The sequence below is a fragment of the Dendrobium catenatum genome, unplaced genomic scaffold, assembly GCF_001605985.2.
Source record: "Dendrobium catenatum unplaced genomic scaffold, ASM160598v2 fragScaff_scaffold_1067, whole genome shotgun sequence".
In the NCBI taxonomy this organism is placed as follows: domain Eukaryota; kingdom Viridiplantae; phylum Streptophyta; class Magnoliopsida; order Asparagales; family Orchidaceae; genus Dendrobium; species Dendrobium catenatum.
In genome coordinates, this window is record NW_021319529.1 from 364860 (window position 1) to 386757 (window position 21898).

Genomic DNA, 21898 nt, shown 5'->3' on the forward strand with positions numbered 1-21898 from the left:
ATTGATGCATAAAAAATAATCATAATAATTGTACACTTATAAATAAATAAATTATCATACACAACAAATAATAATAATAATTACATTAATATGAGTAATTTTAAATAAATTTAAGTAATATTATTATAATCTAATAGTTTAAACAAAATCCTTATATATTCGACCAAAAGATTAATCACTTAAATCTCTTTCATTATAAAATTTTAAAAATATTATCATTTTAGTCAACAAAAAGTCCGAAATGTCCAGACAATTATAAGATTTATAGAAACACCCCTTGTCTTGTCATTTATAAAACTACTGTGAAGTTCCAGATGGATGATCTTCGGAAGGAGAAGTGTTACTCTCTCCTTCCTCCATAACCCTCTTCACCTCCTCCTCCACATCCACCTTCACTTCAGCCACAAAACCTAACCCTTAATCACCACCCGCCTAAGCCAAGACCCCGAGGCATACCAATGGCTGATAGGGTTTACCCTTCGGCGAAACCAAACCCTAACCCTCCTCAATCCGCCGCTAACGGCGCCGCAACAGCCACAAACGGCGGTGGCGGAACCCAGCCATCCTTCCCACCGACGAAATCTCAACTCTACAATCGCCCGATGTACCGCCCTCAACCGCCAGCGAAACGCAGGCGAACTCGCCGCGGATGCTGCCGCGCATGCTGCTGCTGGCTCGTTCTCATCCTCATCTCCCTCATCATCCTCGCCGCGCTTGCCGGCGGCATCTTCTACATCCTATATCGTCCCCAACGCCCTAATTTCTCAGTCTCTTCTGTCCAACTCACAACCCTCAATGTCTCCGCATCAAACCAGGTAACATCTAAGCTTAACATCGCTGTCACCGCGCGGAATCCGAACAAGAAGATTGTGTTCGTCTACGATCCAATCTCGATCTCGGTGACATCCGATGGGGCTGATTTTGGTGACGGATCGTTCCCAGGGTTTGTCCATCAGAAGAAGAACACGACGGTAATGCGGACGACCGCGAACAGTTCAGGGCAGAGCGTAGATCCATCGGTAGCGGTGAATTTGAAGAAGAGCACTGTTAATTTAGACATAGATTTGGAGACGAAGGCTGGGGTTAAGTTGGGAGGATTGAAGACAAAGAAGATGAAGATTAGAGTTCACTGTGCGGGAATTCGAGTGGCCGTTCCAAAGGGGAAGAAGACGTCGTCGCCGTCGACGCCTGATGTCAGCTGCAAAGTTAAGCTTCGGTTCAAGATCTGGAAATGGACATTCTAGATCTAATTGATCGTTTATCGCCAAATCAGAGATCTGGATCGGAAGAGTGATTTGGTTCGCTTTGTAAAGTAAGTTGATCGCTGGATAGCTTTCTTTTTTAGGTTTATTTGGAATATTATTGTCCTTTTCTCCTACATTTGGTGTCAGATTCGATTTTTTTTTTTTTTTTCTAATGGGATGGAATTGTGCGGAGTTTGTTTGATGATGCTGAAATTTGATTACAGATATCGAATATATTTATATATTTTTTTGGTTATTTATTGTAAGGCAGAGCCGTAGAGGGGATGGGTTAGATGACATTATTATGGACTTGTATTAATTCCTTATAAATAATGATGTAATATTATGATTGATGTTATTTTTTTAATATTTTGTTACAATTATTGAAGATGCAAGTGGATGCTGTTTGATTGGTTTGGGCCCTAAATTGATAAAAGTTATATTCAAAATTTTAATATTTGAATATATTGTGAAATGAATATAATAATGAGTAATTAATATTATATTAATTTAAAAATAAATATTGTTGCGTGCTAGAATACAGGCGGCGATAGAATTAGAAAATTTATGTCTTAACGTTGTACGGATATTCAGCACACAAACCTGAGAGAACAGAAACACAATAACTTTTACGTGGAAATCCTGGAAAGGTAAAAAATCACGGGGCCACGTCGAGTTGAAAAAGTTATATTAGTGTTTTCTTGAGATACAAAAGGATGACTCGTCCTTAAAAGTTAGGACAATCAAATTACAATGAATCACTTCTAGATTGAAATTCAATTACAACATCGGGTAGAGTTCCGGCGTCAATTGGAGATCGAGCAGAATTCCGACGTTGTTCGAAAATTAAGCAGAATTCTGGCGTCGTTCGGAAATCGGGCAGAATTCCGGCGTCGTTTGGAAATCAGGCAGACTTTCGACGGCGGTGGTCTAGGAGTTTCTTTCCTCCTAATCTTCTTCTCTTCTTCTTGCTTGAGTCTCCCCCTCAAGAGAAATAAGGGATCTATTTATAGATTTTTAGAATGACATGATATTTAAATAGGTGAGAGATCAGGGGCAAATGTGGAGTGGTCGGATGGACAGCTGGTATTGAATCCCTTGATCGTGTACCATTTGTAAGACATTTGAAGGTCTTAATGATGTCGGAATTCGACAATCTTGGGCTCGTTCGAATCGTCTCATCGAGCCGCTCAATTCGACTATATGCACGTCATCTTTGAAAACCGTTTGGTAACTCAAATTGTGGTTCGAACTTTTCAACAATGCTTCGTGTGCTTTTTTATTTTTATTTTTTATTTATTTTTGTTATTTATTTATTTTTATTTTTTTTAATGCTTCGTGTGCTTGATTTGGACTCATTTGGGCTCTGATTGAGTCGAATTGGATGTCGTTGGGTTCGTATTTCTGAGACGCTCAGTTTGACTGTAAGTTTGCTGAAATCAGAGTTCATGTAATCTCAGATTTAATTTTTGAAGTTTCCGGCTTAATTTTGCCTCGAGATTCATGCCCGACCAAGATAATTTTTTGATGATATATCAAATATAATAAATATTTTTTTGCCATAATATCATGACATAAATTTGTTATTTTAATAATAATTTTTCAAATGTTTATAAATTAAGATTATTATTTAAATAGAGTAGTTTAGAATTTATTTGGGATGACTTCAATTTGTGTTTATTAAAGTTTGGTTTCTGATTGTTTTCTTTTTTCTTTTTAAATCAGTTTTTTATTATAAATTTTTTTATTTTTTATTAATGGAGTGTGTAATTACTAAACTACCCCTTGGTAAAACTGATAAAGCAGTGCACAGCTGCCATTCTCTAGCAGAGGACACAGAGATGTGGAGCAGTGAATATTCTCATGTTTCTCCTGTTTTGTGTAATGTGTATATGTTATTATTATCAGCTCCCCTTAAGCTAATGGATGGAACATCATCAGTTTGGTCCGTAAATGAGTAAGTTTATGTGTATGTAAGGATTTGTTGAAGATATCAGCAATCGGATCAATGGTAGAAACATGATGAGCTTAAACAAAATCATGAATGAAGTGATGATTGATCTCTATATTATTGGTATGGGCATGAAAATTTGGATTTGAAGCTAGCGACATGGACGAGATGTTGTCGCAGTATAGTGGTGTGGACTGAAGTTGTATGGAGAAATCATGACATAGTCGGTGAAGCCAAATGATGTATGCAGCTGCTGCAGCAAGAGAGCGGAACTCGGCTTCAGTTGAGGAGCGTGCAATGGTTTATTGTTTCTTTATTGACCAAAAGATAAGTGTTGTGCCTTGGAAAAGACAATAACCTATTGTTGACTTGCCATATGTAGCATCGCCAGCCCAATCGGAGTTGGCATAAATTGAGAGGGTAAGTTCGGTCTTGGGCAGAAACATACTAAGATTGATTGTGCATTTGAGGTAGTGAAGGATCTGTTTCAGTTGTTGAAAGTGAGAAAGTATTGGTTGATGCATATGTTGACAATGAAGGCGATGTCAGGCCTAATATTGGTGAGATACTGGAGTGAACCAGATATTTGCCTAAATAGAGTAGGTTGATTATAATCGGTCGTCCATTTGGAGGATAATGGGGTGGCAAGCGGATTGCTGGAGGACATAGTTGCAATATATAATAGAGATTCAATGTAACTATGTTGAGGCAAGTGATAGCCATTAGAATAGCGAATAAAGTCGATGCCGAAAAATCTGGAGAGAACACTAAGGTTCCTGATTTGAAATTGTTGTTGGCTGTTTTAAAAGAGTGGAAATGAAGTTGGAATGGAGTTGGGATTTTGCTAGGAGTTTGGGACTTTGGCCAGGGACCGAGGTCGAAATCCATCAGGGGCTGGTTTTAGATTAGGATTTTGGAGACTTTCTTTCAGTTTTGTGTTTTGGTTAGCTTTCTTAGGAGTTGATTTTAGTGTGAGTTGTACAACGTCCATTAGTGTGAACATTGTTTTGGATATAATTTGATTTGATTTGAATTCAATTTAATTGTATTAATTAATTGAATTGATAAAAAATATGAATTTTAATTAAAAATGTAGTTCATTCAATTTATTAGTTTAGATTTTAAGTGTATTTTAAAATTAGATATATGTTAAATTCAATTTGAGATTATTTAAGTTAAATTAATTTGCTCAATTAATTCATTCAATGTTTTGATGTGAAGTATTTGATCATTTAAGTTCCCTTGTTAAGTTTGTTAAATTTGAAATTATTTAATCGGTTTAGATCAAAGCTTCCAATTAATTAAAGTTTAATTTTAATTAATCTTATATCAATTGAAAATTAATTATTTAATGATTTAAAATTTTGTTAATTAAATGGTCTTAATTTATTAATCAATTAAAATTCTGTTATGCTCTATTTTTAATTGTTTTAAAATCTTAAGTAAATTTACAATCAATTAAAGCTTAGATAAAATTATGATTTAATTGTTTAGATTTCTAATTTGATTTTTTTTTAATTAAATGAATGATTAATTAAGGTCCCAATGTTAATCAACTAATTGAATTTAGGCATAAAAATGTTCAATTGAATGTCTCCAACTTTCTAAAAAAAAAAAAGTTTAAGTTCAGGATTTTCGAGAAAATTTCAACAGCCTCCCGGCGTCCCCTCCCCGGCGTCGCGAGGTAAAGAGTGGCTCGACTCGACCGGAGCGAATCAACAGCGAGGAGATTGGTCTTCAAAAGCTTTGATTGATGATGATTGGTTGCCGGAGATTGTCGAAGATTGCATTTTGGCTAAGTCTTGTATTTTTAAGGAAATTTTGGCAGCCTCCTGATGACCCCTCCCCTGCGATGAGAGGTAAGGAGTTGCTCGACTCGACTGGAGCGAATCAACGTGAGAAGATTGGGTCTTCAAAAAGTTCAACTTATTGCTGGTTGGCGGAGGAGGTCGCTGATTTGAAGATTACAGCCTCTCTCGCCTTATTGTTTATTTCTATAATAATAATAAAAGAGAAAGTAATAGATATAATTATTATTATTATAAACCTAGCTCCCTTCCTCACTCACTGTTCCAAGAAACGGAGAGAGAGGCCCTGTTTTTGGGGCAGAAAACCAGAGGTCGGTCGCTTGAGGGAGTCGAAGGTGAGATCAGAAGGTGGGGTTTGGCTTTGCTTGCAGAGGTTGAGGACAGATGGAAGGTTTATGAAAGCCTAGTTGGGCAGCGTCTATATGCGAGACGGACCAGGCTTAGGCTCCGATCTTGAACGGTAAAAGGAGGCCGGCGAAAGGCTTCAGATTCGCAAGGGAAGTCCGGTCGACGGCCACTGTTTTGTTGCTTGTATTCCTAGACAAAGAAAGCAATCTGGTTTGTTTCTTGTTTGAGACGGACCGAAGAAGCCGAGAAATTGGAACCGGTTAGCGTCTCCCCAAAAGCGTGTGTCCCAGCCCTCAGTTGTTTTGTTCTTTTTATGTATTGAAGCAGCAGTTATTCCCACGAAAGAGGGCCACTTCGACGACTTGGGTAAGACGACGTGCTTCAGTTATCTTCTTTGCTTATCTAATTTAGTTTAAATCAAATAGTGAAGCAAATGTCTGGATAAATGAATTATAATATCCATTATCATAACACGGCCACGTTCAATTCGTCAAGGGACGACACTGATCGATTTGCTTTCATGCAGTTCAAACTATATAATTAATTGTCTTTCCAGCAAATTCAGCAAATCGAAATATTGACTCCAACTTATTTGAGTCCAAATGCAATTACCCAATTGTTTATATCTAAATTGTTTGTTTAAACTATTGTTATCGCATGTATGAATTGCAGCTTGAACTTTCGTTGTTATATATAAAAAAACTGCTGCTTAAAGCTTAAATCTATTATTGTAATTACAAATTTATTTGCATAGATATCCAAATTTGCTTGAATTTACAGTTGCCGTTATAAACTGTAAATAAATTCATGGCTGCATCTTGACTATATAGGGCACCTTGTTGTGCATGCATGGTATTTGTCCTAATGCCTTAAAGACATTTGTATCTTTATGGATAACCACTGTTATCGTCCACTTCTTGGGCATAAGTGTTGCGACGAGCACAATTCATATATATTATGAATTTCATGCGAGAGAACAAGAAGGCAACCGAAAGAAGAAGAAGCAGAGAGCGTGAAACAGGAAGAAAGGAAAATCAATCTTATTCGATCGTAAACAGATACAGTTGTACATATTTATAGAGAGCAGAAGGTAAATGTGTAAATACAAGTAGTGAGATAAATACAGGTACTAATAGCCTCACTCAAATTAATCATTCGCTTGTCGAATGGTTAATTTGGCGTGAAGCTCATTAAACCGGTTGATTGGTAAAGCTTTCGTTAAAATGTCAGCTACTTGATTTGCAGAAGAGATGTGCTCAATGGCAATGTTGCCGTCCCCAATGTGTTGGCGAGTGAAGTGGTAATCTATTTCGATGTGTTTGGTCCGAGCGTAAAAGACCGGGTTCTTTGCTATTGCAATGGCCGAGATGTTGTCGCAGTAGATTGTGGTCGGCGAGTGCTGGGTGATACGGAGTTCATGTACAAGTCGGCGGAGCCATATGACTTCCAAAACGGCAGCAGACAGAGAGCGATATTCAGCTTCTGTGGTGGATTTTGCGACCGTTTGCTGCTTCTTTACCGTCCATGAGATCAGTGTGTTGCCGAGGAAGGAGCAGAATTCGGAGACGGACTTCCGATCTGTGTGGTCGGACGCCCAGTCAGCGTCCGTATAGGTGGTGAGTGTGAGTTGTCCCGGAGTGATCGGAAGACCATAAGAGATAGTTCCTTTGATATAACGGAGAAACCGTTTGAGGTATTGAAAGTTTCGATCGGATGGCTGATGCATGTGTTGACATATGTGATTGGTTGCAAAGGCGATGTCCGGCCTTGTAATGGAGAGGTATTGAAGAGATCGACCCGGCGAGTTTACGATAGAGAGCTGGATTGCGGAATGGTGGTGACTCAGTGAGGTGGTTTTTGGAGGTTGGCGTGACAGGTGTGGGAGCCGGCTTGCATTCTGTCATCCCAGCTTCTTGTAGGAGTTTGGTGGCAAAATACTCCTGGGTAAGGAAGTAGCCATTTGGGAGGTGCTGAACTTGGATGCCCAGGAAAAGTGAGATGTTTCCTAATTGCTTGAGGGAGTATTGAGTCCGAAGTTGATGAAGAATTTGTTGAATGGCCTCCGGATTGTTACTTGTGACAAGAATATAAATATAAATATTGTTTTGTTGAAAAAGAAGTAATGAGGGATCGGAGTGACTGAAGCCGAATCCTTTGGACTGGAGGAAGTCTGTGAGTTTCTGGAACCACTGTCGCGGAGCTTGCTTGGGTCCGTAAAGAGATTTTTGAAGTTTGCAGACGGCATCCGATTTTGTTTTGTCTTCGAATCCAGGTGGCTGGCGAATATAGATGTCGTCGTGTAGGTCGCCGTGTAAGAAGGCGTTTGAAACGTCAAGTTGTAAAATTGGCCACTGCCGTTGAAGAGCAAGTGTGAGAAGTACACGGATGGTGGTCATTTTTGCAACGGGACTGAATGTCCCGTTGAAGTTTATGCCAAATTCTTGATCATATCCTAGTGCGACGAGCCGAGCTTTGTAACGATCGACCTGGCCAGAAGGAAGAGTTTTGATTTTGTATAAGGTTTAAGCCAAGGAAAATAGAGACAACCGAAGATGCGGAGGTGAGTGTAGATCGGTGCTTGGCCGTGGAGACGTTTTGAAGACCAAGAGATTGCGGATAGGTGCGAATTGCCGTTTTGAAGGAGCTGTAGGTGTTCGGCAGTCCTTGAAGGATGTAGTGGATGATGTCGTCTGGTTCGATCTTTGATCCGGCAGCGGCGATATTGTCGACAATGGATTTAATTTGCGTTAGGTACTGTGGTATGGTGAGATCCTTGAGACGAACGTTGTGATGTTCGTTCTTTAGCTGGATAACGCGAGAACGACAGGTAGGTTGTAGACGTCTTTCAAGAATTTGCCAGGCTTCGTGGGAGGTGTTGGAGGTAAGAATGTAGGGTAAGATTTGTTGAGAAATGGTGGAAAAGAGAGCTGAGAGGAGGTTGCTGTCTTCAAGATGCCAGCAAGCGTAGTCGGCAGATTGCTCGTCGGGAGGGGTGATGGTTCCGGTGAGGTAACCAGCATACCCATTGGCGGTAAATTGCTGTAGCAATTGTGTACGCCATATGGCATAGTTGTCCGGCGTAAGTTGATGAGGAGCGAGATTCTTGATGTTGTTGAGGAGAAATTTCAGTGCCGGAGGAATTCCGATGTGAGGAACAGCGGTGTTGGTGATGTTGGTGGCGGAAGAAGAGGAAGATGTAGGAGGAAGAGAGTTGTTCTGTTCTTGTTCTACCATACCTTTGATACCATGCGAGAGAACAAGAAGGAAACCGAAAGAAGAAGAAGCAGAGAGCATGAAACAGGAAGAAAGGAAAATCAATCTTATTCGATCGTAAACAGATACAGTTGTACATATTTATAGAGAGCAGAAGGTAAATGTGTAAATACAAGTAGTGAGATAAATACAGGTACTAATATTTCAAACTTGACATCTTTAAGGACCCTGAAGAGGCTTACAAATCTTCTGCTGAAAGAAAATTGCCATGTAGCATCTTACTTTCACCTAACTTCTACTGAATAATAATGAATTACGAATTTACTCAAATGAGGCCTATGTATATATATATATGGTAGTAGACCTCATATAACAGCCAAAATCCTTGCTTCTATTTTTTTTTTTTTTTTTCCTTTTTTTTTTTGGATTGGCACTATGGCCTTTCATAGTTAAGTTCATCTAGCAGTGAATAACAAGCTTGTTCACCATATCTAGACATAGCTGATTATGAGAACATCTACCACTTCATTACTCGTTGCATTATTTATCACGCGTGAAAGAAATGAGAGGCACTTATAAAATTTTCTTTTTTTAAAACAGTTTCAAAGTTGAATATTCCCTCTGTTTGCCTCATTCTCTTCTTAACACATCACAACTGTTAGATTTTATTTCAACAGACAGGTGATCATAAGATGGCGTGGTGGAAGAGGATGATTAGTAGGTAAATTGGTTGGTCAAGTAGAAGAGGATGTATAAATAGACGTATTATGTGAAGAGGAAGAAGTAGATGATAAAGTAGGAGATGAGGTTGGTTTGAGTAATGTGGTAGAGGAAGAATTTGTTTGAGAAGTTTCAATTGAGGGTGTGAGATGGGGTGGAAATGGTGGAAGAGCAGTTTGGGGAATTGGAGAGGAATATGGATATCCGAAGTTTGAGTAGAAGATTCATGAAACTGGACATGTCTGGATATAATGACTTGGTTTGTGAGTGGATTGAAGCATATGTATCCTTTTTTAAGGGGAGGCGTAGCCTAAGAATATATAAGCGACTGAATGTGGTGCTAGTTTGTGGGAGGCATCTGAATGGAGCTAGGGATAACAACGACAACGAAATCTTCGAAGATGTAAGTAGTTTGGTGGAGCCTTGTAGAGTAGCTGATAGGGAGAAGTTGAGAAAGTGGTTGGTGAAGGTAGACAATTAATTAGATAGACAACGGTTAGGATGGCATCGACCCAAAATGTCGAGGAGAGATTAGAGTCGATTAGAAGTGTTCGAACAATATCGAGAAGATGGTGGTGTTTGCGTTTGACAACACCATTTTTTTGAGGTGTATGTGGGCAAATGTATATTGATGGTGAATACCATTTTTTAAGAGGAAAATGCGAAAATTATTATTGAGAAACCCTCCATCACCATCGGTGCGAAAAGTTCGTATGGGTTGATTTAACTAGTTTTCAATTAGATGTTTGAAGCTAATGAATGTTGAAGCTACTTTAGATTTTAATTTAAGGGGATAAAGCCATGAATAATGTAAGTAGTCATCAATTAAAAGCAAATAATATAAAAAACTAGCACGAGAGATAATTGGGGAAGGACCCCAAACATCATCATATATTAATTCAAGTGGAGATTTAGATACACGAGTAGAGCTAGTAAATGGTAACCTGTAACTTTTAGCTAGCGCACAGGAATTACAAAATTTGTAAATTGAGGAAATGTTTAAGCTAGGTGTTTGATTAAAAAGTTTTTTTTGAAAAAGATTCATTTTCCTTGGAAATGTTTAATTTCTAAAATTACAGTTTTGAAATTGAACATGTCATTATGAATGATATATCACCTCAGGAGGCGAACATATCATTCCCTAATGGGTTCAAATTTCAAAACTTTGAATTCATTCTAATTATCGTAGTCAAACTCAGAAAAGAATCACATATGATCCCGGAGGGTCAAAATGAAATTTGATCGAGTGTTTGACTATAATAATTCAAATGAGAAATCATTAATTTTATAATCAAAATTACAATAGTAATTGATATATCTCGCCAAGGAAAGAAGATATCAATCACTATTGATCATTTGAGAATGAGTAATGAACAACAACAACAACAACAACAACATCAAGCCTTTATCCCACTACGTGGGGTCGGCTACATGAATCCTTTTTCTCCATTGTGTCCTATTAAAAGTCAAATTCTTGTTTAAATCTAATAAATAAAGGTCATTCCTAATATTTTCTAACCTAGTCTTTTTAGGTCTACGTCCACCTTTCTTAACATAAGTCAAATCTAATTCCTCCACTCTCCTAACCGGGTCATGGGAAGGCCGCCGTTTTATGTGACCAAACCATCTAAGGCGACTCTCTCTAATCTTATCTTCTATTGGAGCAACTCCAACCTTTTCACTTATATGCTCATTTCGTATCCTATCTCTAAGGGTAAAGCCACTCATCCACCTGAGCATTCTCATCTCTGCCACACTTAACTTAGTATTATGCTTCTCTTTTAATGACCAACATTCGGCACTATAAAGCATTGCAGACCTCACTACCATGTCATAGAATTTTTCCTTAAGTTTGAGGGGTACATTTCATCACATAACAAGCCCGATGCATTCCTCCACTTCAACCATCCAACTTGAATTCTGCTGATAATATCCTCATCTGTTTCACCATCACTCTGAACAATAGATCCAAGATATAAAAAAACGTGTACTCTTATTAATGACGATCGCCCAAAGTCATAATCCATTCACTATGTCTATTACTACTAAAATTACACTCCATATATTCTTTTTTAGATCTACTCAAGCGAAAACCTTTAGACTCTGAGGTTGACCTCCATAATTCAAGTTTACCTTCAACTCCCTCTCTAGTCTTATTAACAAGAAGAATATCATCAGCAAAAAGCATACACCAAGGTACGTCCTCTTGAATGACAGTAATGATCATTGAAATTAATTTTTCCCAAAGACAATTAATTGAAGTTTTGAAAGTTTTAATTTTTGAAAATTGATCTAGGTTTCTAATCTCCTACGAGGGCTTGTTAATTATATTATATGAAACCAAAATTTCCTACGAACACTCTTGATTAAAATAGTGGTAGAAATTTTACTTAAGAATTCAAAGCTCGATGTCAAAGGAGGTAAGGACTAGAATTTTCAATCGGGATTGGATCAAATTTGAACACTTATTTTTGGAATCAAAGGAAGAAGGAAAAGAGGTACCTGAGATTCTGAAACAATTTAGAAGTGCCCTAGTTTATCCTAAATGTTGGGCTTGAATTTAATTTAAGTTTGAGTTGTTGATTTTATTAGAAAGTTTGGATTCAATTCCCGGAGGTTGATGTCTTATAACCTGAGTCAGCCTCGGAATCTAAGTCTAAATTGGTTACTGAAAATTAGTGACCCAAAGCTAACTAATGCAATGCAAATATGAACTTACCCCAGCCTGGATTTGGGAACCAGCTAAACCATCTAGGCGCTTCAAAACCATGTGTCTCATCATTAATGAAAGAGTGGTTACGGACGTTGATTAGATTAAGTTTAAGGAATTGAGGCCTACATTTAGAGCAGATTTCTAATTGGTTCTTTGAGTTATGTTAGGTATTTGATCTTAAGTAAATACAATTTCATATTTAGACACTTTTAAGTTTGTATCTAATGCAATGCATGCATATCTACTTAATGAATGTTTAAATTTGAATGAAGTAATTTAAAAAAAAAGGCTTTAAAATAAATTTTTTCTTAAAAGAAAGTATAGATTTCACTTGACAGATCTGCACCCTCATAGGTCAGGTAGTCTATCAAAAACCGCAGGCAAGGAGGTGCCTAACAAAGAAAAAAAAAGTAACAATTATGCATGCGAACTCCCGGAGGTCCCGAGCTTACTTCTTTAATTCGTTAGAGTTGCTATTTATCTTAAAAAATAATTTTGTTTAAATAAAAATAGTTTTAAGTGTGCCCTCACGAGCCTCCGATCGGATTCCAGGTTAAAACAAATATGACATGCAAATAAAAAGATTAGAAAAGCAAGTAGTTCTACTACCTAATCAATTAAATAAATCAATCAAATTAAATGCTCAAATTGAATGTCCATGTGACAAGTGCCACTTAATATTACAAATTAGAATCTGCAAGAAAAGTAAAGTGGTCGGGTACTACTGATAACAAGCCCGAATTTCTAATCCTAAGACACTCTTAAGACATGAGTGTCTTTGAGAATTGGGATTCTTCTCGTGCTTCACTTATTCATCCTTCTACGGGGATCTTTAGGTCGCCGGGTCCAGATATCTAATTGAAAAAAAACTCTTCGAATGGGGTGTTATCGTTTCTCCTTGGATACTCAAAGTATCCAAACTTAGGCTTCCAAATGGAGGAGAACTCTCCCTTAAGGGATGCCCTCTTTGGAATCTAAGTATATATATATATATATATAAGTGATTTCAATATTGTTGTTCATGTCATCTTCTATGATTTCAATCATAGATTCATTGGAAGTACTAAATCAAGAATCAAATAAACAAATAAGAACTTTACCTCAAGTTTGTTTCCTTACAAAGCCTCTGATTCCAAATACAACAAGTCCGATATGGATGTATCGATGCTTGTTCTTCTTTTTAATTTCTTTTGAGGCTTCAGGAGTAATCATGTTTAGTCTGACCTCAGAATTATCAAGACAATGAAGTAGAACTTCTCTATGATGTCTAAAAAGTCCGGTGCTGGTATTAAAGTAACCTTGTGAATACAGTCTCGAAGGATTCAAGTTATTCAAATGATCATTAGAAAAAGTTGAAAGATCTCTATCGATATTGACCAATTCTTCTAATATGTAATCATCTATAGAATTTTTAGGTTTATTAAATAGTTTGTCTAACCATATAGATGACAAGTTATTTGATTGGCTTGACACAGAGTGTCTACCCATAATAGTCTGAGATGTTCCAGAAAATAGAATTGTTCTGTGTTCAATCATATTTCAGAAATCAAAAAGTCTTTTTGGTCTTTCTAATTTTCTGAGTCTTACGTAGTAAAAGAGCTTTAATATTTTTGGTGATATTATTTAGCTCAGTCTCTAGTTTAGAAGCAGGGGGTGTGTTAGAAAGTTTTTCAATATATTTTTCAATCAAACTTAAACGATAATGTAAACTACTAAGTAAAGCTAAAATAGTGTTATTTTGTTGGGTAATAATTCTATCAGTTTTTTATGGTTATTCTAACTCAATATACCCTTCAGAACCTTTTTCTTTAGAATAAGCCGAATAATAAGTAACTGCAGCAAGATATTCTTCACCCTTAAATTTCAGTTCATTCATCAGCTTTCTTGAAGCTGTTTGATATGTTGTAATAAATCTTTCAGTTGAGCAATTTTTTGATCAACTTGAGATTTATTATCTTTTATATCTTTCTTTAATTGTAATAATAATCCTCGAGATTGAATCTCAACTTTCTTAGGCTTATTATTCTCAATTAAAGCAGATAATCTATTGATATCTTGTTTTGAAGGTATATCGTTTAGCTTAAGAAGCTGGAATTTACTGTACAGATCTTCTTGCATCCCTTAAGATAAATAACTTGACCACTTAGATTTTTAATCAGCAGGTTCTTTTCTTTCAACTTCTCAGTGATGAGGTTGGAAGAATTCAAGAGCTTCTATTGATTAAGTTCTAAGGTTTCATATAGCTTTAATAGCAGATCTGTAAGCAAATTCAGATGAGTTTCTTTACTGTGTAACTGATGAGAAAAATCTTCTTTAGAGAAATAGCAATTATGTTTTGCTTTTTCTAAAGAAACCACACACTTTGATTTTTCCGAAATGGACAAATCCAGATAATCAAAGCATTTTTCAGCAAAGCTTATAAAAAAATAAAATAGAAATAAACTTGAGCTACAGTGAAGTGATTATCTCAAGCAATAGTGAGGTGAACAGTATAATGATAAGCACAAAAATAAAATAATAAGAAAAAGTACAACTAAGGGATAAGAAGGAATAAAAAGTACAACAAAGAGATAAGAAGAAATAAAAATTACAACAAAGAGATTAGAAGGAATAAAAATTACAATAAAGATATTAGAGGAAATAAACGACTGTTATGAACAATAAAATATTGGAAATTACCCTTGCTAGGTAATGAACAGTATTTTACCCTCGTTTAGTTTCGAGATCAAACTGACCGATTATGTAGTTTTGAAAGCCAAACTAAAACGGCCTGGGATCAGAGCGAAGAGTTGCCTTCCTGACCCTTTTTCATTTCTATGAAAATCTGATCCCAGACCGTTTTAGTTTGGCTTTCAAAACTAAATAATTGGTCAGGTTGATCTCGAAAATAAACGATGGTAAAACACTGTTCATTACCTAGCAAGGGTAATTTCCAATATTTTACTGTTCATAACAGTCGTTTATTCTCTCTAATATCTTTGTTGTACTTTTTATTCCTTCTTATCTCTTTGTTGTACTTTTTATTCATTCTTATCTCTTTGTTGTACTTTTTATTCCTTCTTATCCCTTAGTTGTAATTTTTCTTATTATTTTATTTTTGTGCTTATCATTATACTGTTCACCGCATTGTTGCTTGAGCTTATCACTTCATTGTAGGCCAAGTTTATTTCTATTTTATTTTTTATGAGCTTTGCTAAAAAACGCTTTGATTATCTGGATTTGTCCATTTCGGAAAAATCAAAGTGTGTAATTTCTTTGGAAAAAGCAAAACATAATTGCTATTTCACTAAAGAAGAATTTTCTCATCAGTTACATAGTAAAGAAGCCCATTTGAATTCGCTTACAGATATGCTATTAAAATTATATGAAATCTTAGAACTTAATCAACAAAAGCTCTTGAATTCTTCAAACTTCATTACTAAGAAGTTGAAAGAAAAGAACCTGTTGATTAAAAATCTAAGTGGTCAAGTTGCTTATCTTAAGGCATCGCAAGAAGATATGTGCAGTAAATTCCAGCTTCTTAAGCTGAATTATATACCTTCAAAATAATATATCAATAGATTATTTGCTTTAATTGAGAATAATAAGCTTAAGGAGGTTGAGATTCAATCTCGAGAATTATTATTACAATTAAAGAAAGATATAAAAGATAATAAATCCCAAGTTGATCAAAAAAATTGCTCAACTGAAAGATTTATTATAAAATATCAAACAGCTTCAAGAAAGCTGATGAATGAACTAAAATTTAAGGGTGCAGAATATCTTGCTACAGTTACTTATTCTTCGGCTTATTCTAAAGAAAAACGTTCTGAAGGGTATATTGAATCAGAATCACCATCGAAAACTAATAGAATTACTATCCAACAAAATAACACTATTTTAGCTTTACTTAGTAATTTACATTATCATTTAAGTTTTTTAAAAAATATATTGAAAAACTTTCTAACACACCTCCTGCTTCTAAACTAGAGACTGAGCTAAATAATATCACCAAAAATATTAAATCTCTTTCGCTAGGTAAGACTGAGGAAATTAGAAAGACCAAAAAGACTTTTCGATGTATGAAATATGACTGAACGTAGAACAATTCCATTTTCTGGAACATCTCAGACTATTATGGGTAGACACTCTGTGTCAAGCCAATCAAATAACTTGTCATCTACATGGTTAGACAAACTATTTAATAAACCTAATAATTTTAGAGATGATTACAGATTAGAAGAATTGGTCAATATCGATACAGATCTTTTAACTTTTTCTAATGATCATTTGAATAGGTTGAATACTTCGAGACTGTACTCACAAGGTTACTTTAATACCAGCACGAGACTTTAGACATCATAGAGAAGTTCCGCTTCATTGTCCTGATAATTCTGAGGTTAGACTAAACTTGATTACTCCTAAAGCCTCAAAAGAAATTAAAAAGAAGAACAAGCATCGATATATCCATATCGGACTTGTTGTATTTGGAATCAGAGGCTTGGTAAGGAAACGAACTGGAGGTAAGGTTCTTATTTGCTTATTTGATTCTCGATTTAGTACTCCCAATGAATCTATGAATGGAATCATAGAAGTTGACATGAACAACAATATTGGAATCACTTATATTATTCCTGATATAACAATGACTGTAGAAGACTTTGAAAAACATGTTAAAGTCTTAGTACATAGCAAAGGTTATGAAAATTTCTAAGGAAACAATATTTGTTTAGACATAGTTGTTCTTAGCAAAACTATGAGTAGCATTCAAACTAGGTTTAAGATTAAGCTAGAGAATATCATAGACTGCTTAACCTCCAAAGGAATTAAGTTCATTATGCCAAAATAGGTTGACTCTGAAACACTTGCGGGATTAGAATGGAACATTTCCCCTTTGCGAGAAGAAAATTCTACAATAACCCCTACTGAATATTCAACCTTCTTGAATAATGATCGTAGTTTATCAATTAGGTTTAGAAATTACAAAAGTTATCAAAATGTTGCTGTTGAAGAATCTGATTATGATTTAATGATGATTGAGGTAGATAAGGATGGTGAAGGTGAAGATGATGGTAGAGGCTATAAGAATAAAAGTGTGTATATCTTCTATTTGCATGGTGTTGATACTAATTGGAGAACTGTTCAAGCCCTACAAAATTACTATAGGAAAATCCATAGAATAAGACAAACTGACATATTATATGTGGATGTAAAAGAAAACATCAGAATCCTTTATGGACCAGAAGATTCAGATTCTGAGGATGAGATGCCTGTAGCGAGAAAATATGAAGAATGAAAGGATCAACGAGTTCAAAATTTGGAAGAAGCAAATGATCGAGTAATTCAATTCCCGGAAGATCAAAAGGAGATCGAAGAAAATATAGTGGTAGAAAATACCAAAGATATTTCTCTATTGCCTGAAAATATCTTAGAAAATACCAAAAATAGTTCTGAAGATTCCATTGAAAATCATTCTGAGCAAGCTGATGATCTTATTGAAAACTATTCTGAAAACTTTGAACATAATGAAAATCTTATGAATTATTTTGAAGATGATGATATAATAGTACATATTAGCTCAGAAGAAGATAATCGAATGATCTAAAGTCTGGATCATGTTATTGAAAACATAGATGCAAAGACGGATGATGTAAAATTAGATCTGATGGAAAGGTTCCTAGAAGATTCTACCGGAAGCATAACAAGAGTTGATTTATATGATAATAAAGCTAGTTCTTCATCTTTTAATCCTAAACCTATTCAAAGATACTTTCTGACCACTGAACCTATTCATATGGAATATAATATAGGACATCCCCCAAGAGCATCTGTGAAAATTTATGATAAAGAAAACCAGTTATTGAGAACGACTGGAAAAAGAGCTCCATTGGAAAAATCTTATTTTTCAAAGAATGAGGTTTTATTGAATATTATTTCATGTGATCCTCAATTACATGATAACTATCTGGAACAATGGACTGCTCAAATGGCTAGAGATTATCAGAAAAATCACCAAGATCTAGTTGACAGTGGTGAAGAGATGATTAGACTAGCTGAAAATTATTTAGGAGATGTAGCAAGAGCTGCTTGGGAATCTTACAAGAAGAAATTCTTTGAAGAAGTTGCAAATCTGGCAAGCCAAGGTAACAATATTCTGAACTTTGCATATCTGATTCATAGAATCTTGACTTCTAGAGATGCCAATACTGGATTGATATTTAAGCAGGCTAGTGCTATGCGAGAGCTAGAACAAATCCAAATTAGGAATTGAAAATATGTGAAATATTTTGCGAATGATTTCTTAGCCTTAGCAACTGTATCTCGTAACTATTACTCAACTGAGCTAGGTGAGAGATTGTTTTCAAAATTACCAGGTAAACTCGGTAAAGAAATTCATCATGCCTGGAAGCAACATGAAGTTGCGGATATATATATATATATATACATCTCAAATTATATTTTATAAAATAGAAAATTCTAGACTCAAAATGCCTATAGGGTTATCCTAAATAATTATAATTAAAACATTACAAGCAGTTATAATTAATTTCAAGTAGTTAATAATTAAAAATATTCAAATTCACAACCACGTTTGACCATGCTTATTTAATTTAAAGAGGGACATGCATTCTAAGGCGCCTGCAGAAAATATTATTAATTTTAAAACTTAATTTTATGCCCCTTTAATTTTTATAGAAAGTATATATTTTCCTTGACAGATCTGCTCCCTCATAGGTCAGGTAGTCTGTCTAAACCAGCAGTCAAGGAGGTGCCTAACAAAGGAAAAAAGTAACAATTATGCATGCGAACTCCCGGCGGTCCCGAGCTTACTTCTTTAATTCGTTAGAGTTGCTATTTATCTTAAAAAAATAATTTTGTTTAAATAAAAATAGTTTTAATCGTGCCCTCACGAGCCTCCGGTCGAATTCCAGGTTAAAACAAATATGGCATGCAAATAAAAAGATTAGTAAAACAAGTAGTTATACTACCTAATCAATTAAATAAATCAATCAAATTAAATGCTCAAATTGAATGTCTATGTGACAAGTGCCACTTAATATTACAAATTAGAATATGCAAGAAAAGTAAAGTGGTCGGGTACTACTGATAACAAGCCGAATTTCTAATCCTAAGACACTCTTAAGACATGTGTGTCTTTGAGAATTGGGATTCTTCTCGTGCTTCACTTATTCATCCTTCTACGGGGATCTTTAGGTCGCCGGGTTCAGATATCTAAGCGAAAAAAAACTTTTCGAAAGGGGTGTTATCGTTTCTCCTTGGATACTCAAAGTATCCTAACTTAGGCTTCCAAATAGAGGAGAACTCTCCCTTAAGGGATGTCCTCTTTGGAATCTAAGTATATATATATATCTCAAATTATATTTAATAAAAGAAAAAATTCTCGACTCAAAATGCCTACAGGGTTATCCTGAATAATAATAATTAAAACATTACAAGCAGTTATAATTAATCTCAAGTAGTTAATAATTAAAAATACTCAAATTCAAAACCACGTTTAACCATGCTCTTTTAATTTAAATAGGGACTTATGCATTCTAAAGCGCCTGCAGAAAATATTGTTAATTTTAAAACTTAATTTTATGCCCATTTAATTTTTATACCCTGTATGAGCATGACAAACTGCATAAGATTGAATTAGTATAAATCGTCCCTAACCTAGGGGTAGATCTAACGCACAATCAATCACATTGCATAGTACATAAAATTAAATAAACAATCACATTAACATTATCAAACAACATATAATGAAAACTATGAAAAACCCGGCACACAGCAGAAAAATAAACACTGGGCTAACCTAGATCTAGAAGTGATGTCCTAGCAAGCCATCTAAATTGTGTGAGGTAAACTGTGTGATTTGGATTTATGCTATATAGGATAATTAATTAAAGTTGTTTGAAGTTCTGGTTTGTTGAAAGGCTTAAGATATTTAAGTTTGAGTTTAAGTATTAATGACTTAAAATTTTATTTTAAAGTTTATTTTAAAAGGTTATTGATTATTATCTTTATTGCTCATCGAGGCCATAAAATTTATTTCACTTTTCTTGGTGCTAAGTTAATAGCCTCGTAGGCATGAGTAACATAATGATAACCATTATGATTAAGTGATTTGATTTGATTTAGGGTTTAAAAGTTGATAAATTTTAATCAAGTTTGATTGATTACTGATTTTAAAGTTAAATTAAAGTTTTCTAGATTTTAAAATGAATTAATTAATTTTCTCAAATTTTTTAATGTATTAATTAAAGGGGTTAAAATTTGACTTTTTAATTTAAAATGAATTCTAAAAAGTAGTATTTTTATTAAATATTAGACCGTAAGATAATCAGTTAGACTTTAAGTTTATTGGATTTGAGTTTTTCTAAATTTAATTATGAAGGTTCGAAGTTTTGATTTGATTTTGACTTAAGTTTGATCAATTTTTGACTTTGACTGATTTTTTCAAGGTTTTAAATTTTTCATAAATATTAGATTTTCATATGAGTTGAATTCCTTTTAGTTTGATTAATTTTGATTTTTTTTGAATTAGTTATGGTTTTTTAAAGCTTAATAATTTATTTGAATTATTTAATTAATTTAATTTAACAGGTTTTTATGATTTAAGTCTAAATGAATTTTAAACTTCTTGAAATCACCTCCAAAGACTAGAAATGATCTAAGGAGAGATTATCAAATGTTTGAGATTTTTTTGGAATTTTTTATTATTTTTAATTAATTAAATTAATTAAATATTATTTTTTTAATCAAAATTAAATTAAGCTTAAATTTGGTGTAAAATTGAAGTGGTTTTAATTTTCATTGATTAAGGGTTGAATTCTAGTCAGTTAGAAGTATTATTTGTATTTTTTTATTTAAATTTGATTTATTAGAATTTTTGAAAGTTTTTAGGGCTTAATTAAGGGTTTAGTTTTAAGTTAATTAATTAAGGGGCTTAATGATTTTAAAAGTTGATATAAATTTTTCTAGGGGCCGGAGATATAACTAGGTTTAAATGTTCAAAGTTTTCAGCCAATAGAAAGTGTATCCTAATTTCTAGAATTTTTCTAAATTTTCTAGATATTTATTCTTAATTATTATCCTTAATATTATCACTAAGTTAAGTATGTTTCAATCAAAGTTCTACTAACCCTTGAATTTAACACATATGAATGCATCACACATAAGCACAATCAAATCATAAATCTAGGAGAATAAAATTATATTATATTTTTAATATTTTTGAAAATGTTTACGTTAGATTAAATATTTAATTAATGATTAAAGGGGTTAAATAATTAAAATTATTTAATATTCCTTAAATTAATTTTAACTTCACATTAAATTATTTTTTAATGATTTTAAATTATTATTAATTTTAAAATAAACTATATAATTTTATATTAATTTTCATATATAATATATATTTTTAATTATTTAAAAAATTAATTTTTTTTTAATTTAAAAAGATTTAAAATTAAATTTTAAATCATTTTAATAGCCCTGACGATGCCGGTAGCGGTGTAGAACACGTGGTGTGTAGGGATTCGTTGGATCTAAACGCACGGCGGTGGCAGCATTAATGCTAATGATTGTCGTTGCTAGCAATCATGAGCATTAATGGGGCCGCGGCGTCGCAGACATTTTTTTAACTCATCCACATCAACGCCGTCACTCAGCCATCTGATCTCCACCTTTTAAAATGGGCAAATCTGATTAAGCCGGATAGAGCTTCAATCCAACAGATTCATACACGCGGTAAGGCAGAGCGCAGTATGGCGAAATCGCAGCCGTTGATCGTTTAATCAACGGCCGATATTTCATACGCCTTTAGCCAGACTACGAAAAATGCCATAGATATGTATTTTGGATGGATTAATTGGAGTTTGAGGTAGAGATTGAATTGCATGGGAGTCTAGATAGG

The 21898-nt window shown here is 34.4% G+C and overlaps 1 protein-coding gene and 1 long non-coding RNA gene across 2 annotated transcripts; both read left to right on the forward strand.

Annotated features, from left to right (window-relative positions):
- The first annotated feature begins 313 nt into the window (after window positions 1–313).
- LOC110102787 (NDR1/HIN1-like protein 13) lies at window positions 314–1500 on the forward strand. Its single transcript, XM_020831267.2, has one exon. It carries the CDS (start codon window positions 459–461, stop codon window positions 1242–1244), a length of 786 nt encoding a protein of 261 aa, XP_020686926.1. The 5' UTR covers window positions 314–458; the 3' UTR covers window positions 1245–1500.
- Window positions 1501–5202: 3702 nt separating this feature from the next.
- On the forward strand, window positions 5203–6072 carry LOC114580516. Its single transcript, XR_003701963.1, has 2 exons — window positions 5203–5717; window positions 5777–6072. It is a non-coding gene; the product is annotated as an uncharacterized LOC114580516 (long non-coding RNA).
- Window positions 6073–21898: the final 15826 nt, after the last annotated feature.